Source organism: Heterocephalus glaber, unplaced genomic scaffold, assembly GCF_053883595.1.
Source record: "Heterocephalus glaber isolate CG9 unplaced genomic scaffold, H.glaber_assembly_v1.0 deba00000347, whole genome shotgun sequence".
Lineage (NCBI taxonomy): Eukaryota > Metazoa > Chordata > Mammalia > Rodentia > Bathyergidae > Heterocephalus > Heterocephalus glaber.
This window is the reverse complement of record NW_028258143.1, coordinates 38430987-38443473: the sequence shown is the minus strand read 5'-3', so window position 1 is coordinate 38443473 and position 12487 is coordinate 38430987. Positions and strand designations below refer to the sequence as shown.

Here is a 12487-nt window from a genome sequence, read left to right as displayed (position 1 = left end):
CTGGTGCCGGTGATTGAACTCAGGACCTTGCGCTTGTGAGGCAGGCGCCGGAAACACTGAGCTAAATCCCCGGGCCACTCTCTCTCTTTCTTTCTCTTTCTCTCTCTCTTTCTTTCTCTCTTTCTTTCTCTCTTTCTCTTTCTTTCTTTCTCTCTCTTCCCTCCTTCCTTCCCCTCCTCTCCCCCCCCCCCCGCCCCGCCCCGGCCTTTCTTGAGACAGAGTCTTGCTATGTAGTTCGGCCTGGCCTTGAGCTCCCTATGTACCCCAGGCTGGCCTCAAACTCTTAAGTGATTCTCCTGCCTCAGCCTCCCAATTGCTGGGATTACAAGTGTGTGCCACCATGCCCAGCTTATTACCTTTTCTTTATGAGTCCCACATTTAGGGGCAAAATTAGGGACAGAATTATGTTTCTAAAATAAATAATTTCTTAATTTCCCCAAGTTGGTTTGCTAAAACTCTAAACTACCAGTCATGGATTCTGGACAGGATTTCTAAGACTATTAATGAAAGCTGTATAAATCATCTATTACTCCCTCCCTGCTAAAATGCCTGGAAATCTCCCATTTTATATAGAATATTGTTTTAAAATCTTTTCTCTTGGCCTTTTGGAATTATTAAAATACCTTTGAGGACATACAGGGAGTGAGAGCATGAGGGACTCACTTCAGTTACTTTCACTTTCTGTGGAGCCCTAGAGGTCCACAGAAACTGGGTCATTCTAGGTTCTTTGCCTTGATTAACTATTTCTCTGCTTTCCAGGCTGGAAAACCATATGTGATAAGTAGGTTTGTGAATCATGTGATTAGCAAGGTTGATTTCAACTCTTCTTTGAGCTATTGTAGACATAAAAATAGAGATACTCATAAAAGTTGTCTATTTGTGCATGTGTGATTTGCTTCATAAGCAAATGTATATGAATTATGAAGAGGGCAGAGATTTTATAGATGTTCTTTGTCTGATTATGGGTTTTGTTTCATAGTAAAAAGATACAATGTTCTTAGAAAAATTTCTTTCTTGGATTCTTGTACTGCTTAAATTAATGAATATATACCATTTTGCAACCATTAAAGATACATGTGTGTGTCTCTGGTTTTACTTCATTTCGTTATCTGAAGTTTTTGTCACTCATAAACAGGAAACCCTTCTTGAGTTGTAAACTAGAAACGAGGAAACACTTGAGGCTTCTGCTGTATGGTTTTTTGTTGTTATTGTTGTTGTTACCCAGTAACTTGAATATTGTTTCATGTTTTGTAAGACATTGTAGAGTTTATCTGAAGCTGTTAAAAATGTTAATGTACAAATGTGAATAGACACTTATCTATAATATGGGTATATTTTGTTTCACCTATAATAGATGTTTTTAAAAATGAAAAAAAGAAAAAAAAGGTACATGTGTGTACATATGTGGGCATAGAAACAGAATGATAAGAGAAAATTTCAAGTTATTAAATAAAAATCAACTTAAGAACTGCTACAGGGGGCTGGAGATTTAGCTCAGTGGTTCCAGCGCCTGCCTCGCAAGCACAAGGTCCCGAGGTCAATCCCTGGTACCAAAAAAAAAAAAAAAGAAGAAGAAGAACTGCTGCATATATCATTATTAAATTTGTATAAAAATTACACAAGTATTTGGATATACATGGGAAATCTTGAAAGAATATAAAACAAAACATTCAAAATGACTACTAAAGCTAAATCCAACTGGATATTAGTGGTAAGTAGAACCAGAAATTTTGATTTTACCAAGTAGTTTTCTATACAAACTAACATTTTTTAACTAACACTTTATTATTGAAAAGATTTACTTGTTTCCCACAGAGTGTTAAAAATGATCTCATGAATATTTTAATGTTAGTGTTTTAAAGTCAATAAAATTTATTAAATGTATTTTAATATATCCTGCCTCTTAGTTGAAAAGGATTGTGGGAAATAATTCAATTTCAATGTGAAGAATTATACTCATGTATGTTTACAAGTTCACATTTTAAAGGATTCTTGGTATCATGAAATCTAGTTTCTTTTATAATTGTCAAAATATGGAAACGATGGTAGAGTTTTCCCAAAATATAGTGAAATAACACATTCCAAGCTTAGTACTTTTTAAGATGTGCTTTTCTTTGTTCTGTTTCAAAAAGAAAAATTTAGAGATTATGCTCAAATGAAAATAACAAATTAAAATTAATTACAACCCTCCCTCCCAGAAATTGTTACAGTTAAATCTTTGGCATATACAGATATAAAATTCTTTCTTTTTGTTCAGGTTTTATTTCCTTTAATAACCTTTTGTAGTTCTTAGAGTCTAAAACCTACAATATTCTTGTACTAGATATCTTGTTTCGTTTTGTTTTGTTTCTTCTTTTTTCATTATGAATTGATTATGAGATCTATTATGTAGCTGAGCATTTTAACTATTTTTATTACTTCATATCATTTACCCTTTGGTTCCATTAGTTTTTCCAGGGCAATAATTTTACCCTAGTGTAAACTAGAATGCATAATGTTTCAAAATGGAAATAATGTGCACCATTCTGCTTAGAATTAAAAAAAGAAACTTGGATATTAAGAAATTACTACTCAAGCTAGACTTTGGTCATAATATTTGAACTACTATAGACAATATCATGAGATGTTTCATATAAAAAAAGTTATAATTTGATATTTTAAATATTTTATATTAATCTTATACTGTATGGTCTAGTAGAATCTTGGAAAAGTCAACCAATTGGAGTGATTCATGTGTATACACAATTAATCAGTTTAAAAATGATACAATGTATATTTTTCCAATGTTAAGCCCAAGTACTTTTTCTTCCTCAGTGTATTAAAAGAGATTTTCTGAGAAAAGAAGAATACAAATTTTAGCAGAGTGAAGACTGCCTGATTTTATAAATGATTGTCTGCTATGTTTTTTCCTCATCCTCAGAAAAGTCCTGAATTTTAATCTACCTTGTAGATACTACATTTGGTCATGTTTGTTTGTTCTAACAAAAGTTTAGATTCTCTATAAAAAATAAAACAATTTATTTTACATTAAAATATTTTCAACCCCCTGGCCACTGAAGAGCTATCATTACATGATATATGAAAGTATTCTTCCTGTACTCTAAGAAATTTCTTATAAAATATATCATTTTAAAATGTTTTCAGTAATTGACTGTATCTAAAAGGTTAACATTTTGATAATACTGAAGAAATTTCTAAAATGTCATACAATGTGAACATGGAATAATTTCCAAAACTAAGCTCTCTTAAATTATTGAACATGAAAAGTTTTGTTCAAGTAGCAGTTTCTCAGCCCAAAGCATTTAACCCACAGGCTGAAATAGCCGGTCTGAATTTGTGACGAGTAAGCATAAAATTGAAATGGCCTAGCTGACAGGCACTTACTTTAGAATCAGGAAGTGTTTATTTTAGTACAGTTTCATAATCCTTATCTGAGGTGTGTGGACTGCAATGTATTTTGAATTTTTCAGATTTTTATAACTGTTATAGAGTATATATGTCTTATATTATTTAAAACCCTGGTGAGGCCCAGGACAATATTTCATAGTTAAACACATTACAATTTTTGCAAAATTGTGTGAATGTTCACATTAAGTAGGACAAATTTCAGTTTAGTTTAGGCTAGGTACCAAATGATTTCAGCTTAGGTTAGATTTGGCCACCATATTGACAGTGAAAGAAGCCTTTCTTTTCAGACATTTTTATATTGTAATATGAGATTAGTAACCTGAAGTAGTTCTGCTAATGATTAGGTATGCTTGATTATTTTTCTGAACCTCAGTCATTTCAAATGCTAAAATGAGAAGCTAGACTAAGTATTTTTGAACTCTTCAAATTCTATCTTTCTTTTCTTCTTCTTCTTTTTTTTTTTTTTTTTCAGTAATGGGGATTGAACCTAGGGCCTTGCACATACTAGGCAAGTGCTCTACCACTAAGCTACATCCCCAGCCCAAACTTTTCAAATTCTAAATCTAAATGTTTATCCAATTCTGTGATACAAGAAGTATTACAATTAAAATAGTTTTATAATACCTCAATTTAATGATTCCTTAGTTTTGAGGCCTTCAATATTCTTGAATGGTAAGTATTAATTATAATTGTTATCTAAAGATTCAATACATAGGTCAAGAAGAGTTTCCATTTGGTCTTCTATGTAGTTGAAATAAAGCTAGTTTTCAAATTCATGAAGACAGATTAGTTTTTGGTTACAACTTTGATTTCCAGAATACATTGGAATATAAGATTTGTAGGGCCATAATTAAATTTGTCTCTAGATGAGAAACATTTTATGAGTTGCATGATTTCCTTTGAAAACCCAGAAGAACAAATTATCCAGGGATAGACAGGCTTAAACCAAGGTAGCCAAAAGGGAATCTGCCAAACCTCATTTTGTTTCAGATCCTGAATCTTTGAAAAAATAATTTCTAAATCTAAAAATGCTGGGATTCCATTGAGGAAATACTAAACATGGTCAGTTAGAGGACCTGTGAGGTCTCCTACTAGGTAGAAATGGCACATTTGAACATTAAACTACAGATGGAGATCAAGATATATTATGTATGGATACAAATTCCCTATGATGAATATGATCATTATGTATATCTAAAATGTGCCAATAAAATCAATTTTTAAAAAAGCCATAGGTAAGGAATTAAATAAAAACAACAGATCAGGTGTAATAGGCCAGAGCTAACAAACCAGCCTACATCCTTTCTAGAGAATTGTTTTATACATATTACCTGTATTATACAAAAATTTTTAAAATTATCATTGGGCACGGAATCCTCTTCAGTTTTCTGTTTCTCTGCTGTTTTCTATGGTCTTGCCTTTGTCACTTTTCTCATTTAACTTTCCTGGTGGGCTCTGATGACATTTAAATTGGCCACACCTATCTGGAGGCTATATAATCAAAGCAAATTATAAGAAATTGAAAGGTTATGATAGGGAGAGAGAGGTTACATTATGAACTTAGGAATTGTTGTTGCCATTCTTCTGAGTGGCTAGATGACATCCAGATACCACTAGTTACATTTTATTAATTGTCTCAAATAGAATTAATTGAGTACCTACTATATGTTATGTAGGCACTGGGGATATAATAAAAAATAAGACACAGTAAACATGTCTCTTGGAGGAGAGAGACTTCAAATAATTAAACATGCAAATGTGAAGACAGATACAAATTATCATGGAAAAGAATTAGTTGAGAGAGGAGCTTGAGGCCCTCCTTTATTGTGTTAGTCAAGCTTTTCTTGCTGAGACCAAACTTCAGAAAACAAATTTAAAGAAGGAAAGATTTATTTTAGCTCATGGTTGCAGTGGTTTTAGTCCCTGGTCACTTGGATTTGTTGCTTCTGGCCCTTTAGGGAGGCAGAAACATTACAGCAGGAGGGCATCGCAGAGGAAAGCTGTTCACTTCATGGCAGCCAGGAAGCAAAGAAGGAAAGAGCCAGAGAGGAAGTGGCTAGGGACAAGACATACCTTTCAAAGTCACGCCCATAGTGATTTGCTTCCTCCAACTAGGCCCCAATAGTTCAGCTAATGAACACATCGATGGATTTATCCACTTGATGAATTTAGAGATCTCATGATACATCCATTCAGTTCCTCAAAGCCAGTGGTGAAAAGTTTCAACACAATGAGACTTTTGGGGGATGTGTAGGATCCCAACCATAACACTTAGTTAGAAAGGTCTGATTGGGTCTCTCTGAGGAGGTAATATGTTGGTTGAGCTGAACGCAGGAAGAAACTAAGCAGGTAATCAGAGAAAAGAAGTATCTTTAGGGCAGAGGGAGCAGTAAGTAGGAAAGCCTTGAGGCAATATGGACATGGTTTCTTTGAGAATGAGAAAGACCAGTGTGGTTGGAATGTTTGAGGGGATGAGTGAAGTAATGACTGAAGTGAGGTTATGCTGGATTTTATAGGCCATTGAAAGGAGTTTGGATCCTATTTTAAATGAGCAATGGGAAACCACTGAGAGGATTTCAAGCAAGGTCAGATTAGAGTTTTTAAAGGGTCATTGTGTGGAAAATGGACTGAAAGGTAGAATTGCTGCTAACATCCAAGCAGTAAGCGGACTTGTGTTGAGACCCTGGCAATGGGCATATTGGATGTGCATATTTTAGAAGAAGAATATTAATGGGTAAGATGTGGATATGAGTAGAAAAATCTCTAAAGGGAGTATTTGCAATGTTATTAAAGTCTTGAAGCAAGACTTTCTTGCCCAAGACCCTGTAGAATTTATACACTGGAGTTTATCCCTATATTCCTAAAACTTGTGGGCAATTTATGTAATTCATGGTATCTTAACATTTTTAAAAGTCACGGACATTGGCTATTTTCTCCTCTATTTAAGAAGGTTTTGGTTACTTCCAAGGCCACCTACATATGGATGTTTCAGCCAGTAGATGTAGAACAAAATTTTATGAAAAGTGGGTGCTGTTACTTACAGAGCCATTTGACTATTTTGTTTGCCCTGTGAGTGATGTGTTTCTGAAAAAGATGTTATTTCAGTTCAGTGTTAACACAAGCTGAGCTCTCAGGAAGTAAATGTTGAAACAGATGATTGTCAGGGGCCCACACCTATGGAAGGAAGGAAGAGGCAATATTGGCAAAGTCAACTTCATTGCAATTCCAACGTCTAGACTAAGCCAGCAGGAAACTCTGTAGCAAATATTTGACATCAGAGTGTCCTACATTGAATCCAAACTGCTTCATATTCACTTTGCTCAAGTCACTGGGCATGGCTGCCCTTTAAAGGGTATGGAATACGCTCTTATCTGCAGCTTAGTTCAACCCTGAAGGAGGTGACACCTGTAGGCTGTCTGCAGTCTACATTCCCATAGACAGTCAGGGAGTCTTTCCTGAAAGGGAAGTCTGGCTGGTTCATCACCACATGGTAAGTGCTGCACTACTTGTAATAGAAATAGTAATTTAGGTCCAGGGATTTAGTTCAGTGGTTCCACCGCCTGCCTCGCAAGCTCAAAGACCCGAGTTCAATCCCTGGTACCAAAAAAAAAAAAAAAAAAGAAAGAAAGAAAGAAGTAGTAATTTATTCTTCATTGTATGTAGTTTCCTTCCTCCCAGGAACTCAAGATAAAATACACAGAGCTGTCTAACCACTAAATGTTTTTCAGCTTGGACAATAAAGGATGTTTAAGAGGGAAAAGATTGCAAGGAGTGACCAAGTACAAGAACAACATAGAAGGAAAACACTAATGGGAGAGAAGCTCCTAGGGGCCAGGGAAAGCTAATTTTAATATAATACACACAGTTATGGCATCCACTTCTGGGCCCTATTTTTGAAAGTATTTCAATTAACACATCTTTTAAAACATTTAAAAAATAACACTGTGAAAACTAAAGTGTTTCTTTTTTTCTTGACAGATACGGAAAACAGGAATAAGAGAGATTGGCCATTCATGACAATTCAGAGAAATGCTAGCTCAGGTATTTTTCTACTTGCAACTCTGTTTTATGATTGATAGTGGGTTGTGCATTGTGGAAATGAAATAATGACAGAATGTTGATTTCCAAAATTTTAATAAAAAAAAGTTCATTTTATGGTTACATTGAATGGTTGACCAATCCTCTTATAATAGTCTGTTTTCATCTTTAACAGTGGCCTGCTGGGGATTTAGCTCAGTGGTGCAGCCACCTGCCTTGCATGTGCAAGGTCCTGAGTTCTATCCCAGTACCAAAAACAAACAAACAAACAAACAAAACAATGACCAGGACAATCGTGCTATCTTCTGCTGTGCTTATCTTGTAATCATTTGGAAGATTCTTAAAAGTTACATGATCCATGATTTCTCTAATATGTCCTAATTACTTTATGTAGCACAGATTAGTTATTCATATAATTGAGACAGAAGTACATTCTTTGCTTGAATTACTCAGGTTATTACATTTCATGCTACTTGTCTTAGCATATCTTCAACCTATGTTTTACTTTATCAAGAAGGTTACTATAATACTAAATTATGACCTTGTATGCATTTGGGTGGAGAAAATCCAAATACTCTATATAGTTATATTATTTTTTTACTTATTATACATTTAGTTTTCAGTTTCAACCTTTTTTAAAATTTAAATTATTTTGATTTATCTCAGCTAGAAGATCATCTATAATTTAAGAATGTATTTATGTAATTTGATTACTAAAGATGTGGTACTTAATATATTCACAGTTGATACCTAGCACATTTTAATAAGAATAATAGATTAGCAGAGGTCATAGTTGGCATTATAGTTTTCTACGATCCACAATATATTAACTCCCATGTAATTATTCCCTCTCTGCTCCTTTAGAAGTAATGTTATGCAAGGAATTTAGTAGCCATATTCTAAGAGCTTCTAGAAATAGAGGTTAAAATACATTATGAACATAGTATTTTACTGTGTCTTATGCGCTTAAAAATATTTAACAATAAGATATGAAGTAAACATTTTCTCCTTAACTATATTTGAGTTCCAATCACATATTATTTTTTTCTCATTTTTCTTTTTTCTGACAAATAGATAATCTGTTATTCTGTATGAAAAACGGGATGAGAAGAATCAAGTATAAGCCAGTAGACTATCAACAGTTACATGCATTAACTGAAGCAAAGAAATTAGCTTCTGCTTCTATAGAGCAAAAGGTTAGAAGTTGTGTGTATGTACAATTTTTTTTCTAGTTTTGGAAAATTGAATTTCTAGAAAGTATATTATTATTTACATTGCACATGCAAAAATAAATGGTTGTCTAAATGGTTCTTAAACTCTCCTAATTATTAATAATAGTGAACAGCAGCTAACATTTACTGAATGTTCTCAGACTCTGTTATATAATTTACATGCAATATTCATTTAATTTTTATAACAGCTCTATGAGACCTAATTCAACTTTGTTTTTGGAAAGATAGTTACTTTCAATAATTTAAGACTTAATCTGGAAAATAATTGCTAATGAGTGCCAGTCGTGGATTATTATCTGATTTAAGTCTGCTTCTTCAACACAGTGTAAATGTACCTCTATTCTGGAATTCTCTTCTTTGCTGATATACATATCCTGTGCCAAGAAAAGGTCAACCTGGAACTTGCTCAAATAATACATTTTATTAAAAGTGACATTTTTCATTGTTTCCTTATATGGAAAAACTGTTTTAGTGAAGTAATACATTGATTTACAAGTTTTCATTTTTATTTAAAATGTTCATATTTTGTTAGTTTTGCATGGCTTTTCATTATTATCTTTTTAATGTTTTTTCTTTTAACTGCATGTTTGCAGTACATGCAGTTTATAATCATCTTGGGGAGTGGTTACATGTACATACCATTATCTATTTCAAAAGGCAACCATTATGGACAGGGGATTTAGCTCAGTGGTTTCACTGACTGCTGCGCAAGTGCAAGGACCTGAGTTCGATCCCTGGTACCAAAAAAAAAAAAAAAAAAGGCAACCATTGTGATTCCAAAGCACATTTGATACTGTATTTCAGAGAGATTACCATATATCTATGAATTACATCCTCTTACACTAAGGTAACTTAAAAAGTAAGTTTTTATTTGTTTCAGATATAACTCTAAAGAAACTTCATGATATGAGAACATTCAAAGACATTTTATAGAAGAAAATCACATAAATGTAATCCTAATAAAATTGTTTCTATATCTCTGACTTATTCTGATCTATTGTACACAAACCACAAGTGCAAATACATACATAGATAATTATAAAAATTTATTACATATCTTATTTTGTGCCATAACACAAACATGAATCCTATATACTTTTCTCTTTAACATTTTCCCATGTTATTTTATATAATTTTATATGATATTTAATTACTCTAGTCAACAAATCTTAATCGTGTGCGTACCATTAGCCCTGAAGATACAACAGTGAACAAAATATAGCCCTTAGCCTCATGTACTGTAGTATTTGCTGGGAAAAGAAAAGGTGTCAATATTTATTAAATAAGTCTGGAAATAAATTATATTAAGTATAAACTGCAAGAAAACATGCTGTCTGGTATATAATTAAGAGGACACAATCCTGATTGGGTGGGTAGGAAAGGCCTTTCTGAGGAAGTGACATTGAAATTGAGATCTGAAGGCCAGTAGGAATTAAGTAAAAACAGGAGTGACAAATATTGTACTGTACTCCAAATAGAAAATGATGCATGCATTATTACACTTTATTTTATTTGGGTAGTATTCTATTTGGTGATGTTGGAAATACTACTGTGGTAAAATTCTTCATGTACACAGACTTTTCCATGTTTTAAAATCCTCTACCCACACAGGATAAATTCCCATGACTGAGATGTTTAGGCCAAGAAATACAAAATTTTTTAGTGTTTTTGAGACTTATTACCAATTTTTTTCTCTCAAGGTGTTGTTTTTTAAAAAGATGTCAACACAACACAAATGTATTTTCTACACGTTGTCAGTATTAGAATATGTACATGCATATTGCTAATATTATCCATCCATCCATTCATACATCTGAGATATGGCAGAAAAGATATTTTAGCTGAATGTAGAGTAGTTGAGTGTTAAAGTTGTGTCAGTATTTGGTCAAGGTAAATTTCTCTTTGATGAAAGACTTGATATCAAAGAACAGACATATTTAAGATTTTTAATTATTATTATGATTTGAAAATTTGACTTTAAGTGCAGGAACAATAGTTTCTCAGCACTGTCAGCTGGTGGATTATATCTCTAGTCACTGTACTGTACATTTGTAAGGTTAAACATAGCTTCTAATATCACTAACCTTTTTGTTCATAGTCCAGGAAGAGTTTTAGTCACATATTTTCTAGAGATAGATTTGTATTTGCAATTCATAGCTTAGTAAATCTCAAAAAATCGATGTCCTCAATTACTGAAAATGGTTCACTCTGTAGTATTCTTTTGTTATTTTGGTACTGGGGATTGAACTCAGGACCTTGCACTTGCAAGGCAGGAGTGGTTGTAGTAATCATTTTGATAAGCTTTTGCTTCCACTGTTAGTCTCCAGAGATTCATAATGATAAGGACTGGTCCTTTTAAAGCATTTTTGTACTGTCTCTTTTTCTGCTTGTTGATAAGTGAGAATCAAATGTGTCCTGTGTATTGCATAATAACACTTTCTTTTTTTCTTCATTCAGTTTAAATTATATCTGGATTAAGGAATATGTATTGGGAATATTATCCATAACTTTTGGAGTTTTCCCTTCTCAGTTAATTTATAGGTGGCAGTTGACATTTTGCTTTTAATTTATTTTGTAAGATGTGAACAATTCCTAAATAGGACCTTTTCTTAAAAGACTCATGGCTTAAATAGAATTAAATAACTGGAAATTAAATAGTTCTTAAGTTTATTTTTTAAATATCATGGATGCTAATATACTAAACAGTCTATACTAACTGGCGTTATTGTTACAACATGAACTTTGTTATTTTTTTCTTATACTATTATTTAAATTTTAATAAAATATGTGTTGACTCAAAAAGAATGTGATTCTTCTTAATGTTACATAGCTAACACATTGTCTCCTAATATTTGTATTAATTATCACTCTATCTTCCTGTTTATTTTACTACTTAAATGTGCTAATTTTCTACACATAAAATTAACAATTTTAGCAATCATTGTTATTACAGTGCTTTATTCTGGCAATATTAAATATATTTATACTGACTGAAAGGATGTTAACATTTAAATAATATGAGAGTGTTACATCAAGTTATTATTTAGAATAAACAGCTGCTTGCCTTCTACTACTGATACTATTGTACTCATTAGATGAGATGATTATCTATATAATCACTGTGCCATTGATCATGATCAATATCTGGATAGATGCCAGATGAGACACTAAAATGGATATTGAGTCTTTCAAATGCTGAGGTTGAATTTGGAGACAAGTAGTGGATCTGGGCTGAAAATCAAAACTACTTTTTCCTGCGTTGTATGTAACTGCGTATTCTCAATGTATTAAGTATAAAAGGAATATTTACAATTACTTTTATTTGAATTTTCTTGCTTAGCAAAAATAAATATTTCTTTCTGTCTAACTCAGGTATCATCTACTAATTCTTTTAAAAAATCTCATGTAATGGAAAATTATAAACATGCAAACTTAGTTGAATGGGATAATCAATCTCTAAGTAACATCATCCAGCTTCAACAACTATCCACTTTTGGTCATTGTTCCATTATAATCCTACCTACAAATACCTCCTATACCAAATTGTTCTCAAGCAAATCTTAAACATGATAATAATTTATCCATAAATATGTCAGCATGTAACTCTAAACTATTAGAACTTTAAAAACTCTATGCAATTATGATGTCTAATATCATCAGTGTTAAATATACTTGAAATTGTCATTAGAGTTTATTTATATCAGCATCCAAATAAGATCCATATGTTGTAGTAAGTTTTTATTAGATTTCATCTTCTTGTATTTTTTTAATTTAGTTTTTGAATAAATTGCATTATTTATCCTTTATAT

General features: G+C 32.5%; 1 protein-coding gene across 6 annotated transcripts in view; it reads left to right on the top strand.

Annotated features, from left to right (window-relative positions):
- Window positions 1-12487, top strand: part of Ccdc148 (coiled-coil domain containing 148) — a 392699-nt gene that overhangs the window by 97692 nt on the left and 282520 nt on the right. For all 6 annotated transcript variants that reach the window (XM_021266013.2, XM_087199166.1, XM_087199161.1 and 3 more), the window contains exons 2-3: window positions 7387-7449; window positions 8521-8642. In XM_021266013.2, the coding sequence (XP_021121672.2) occupies window positions 7422-7449; window positions 8521-8642 (150 nt within the window). In that variant the 5' untranslated portion in view covers window positions 7387-7421. The remainder of the gene's footprint in view (window positions 1-7386; window positions 7450-8520; window positions 8643-12487) is intronic.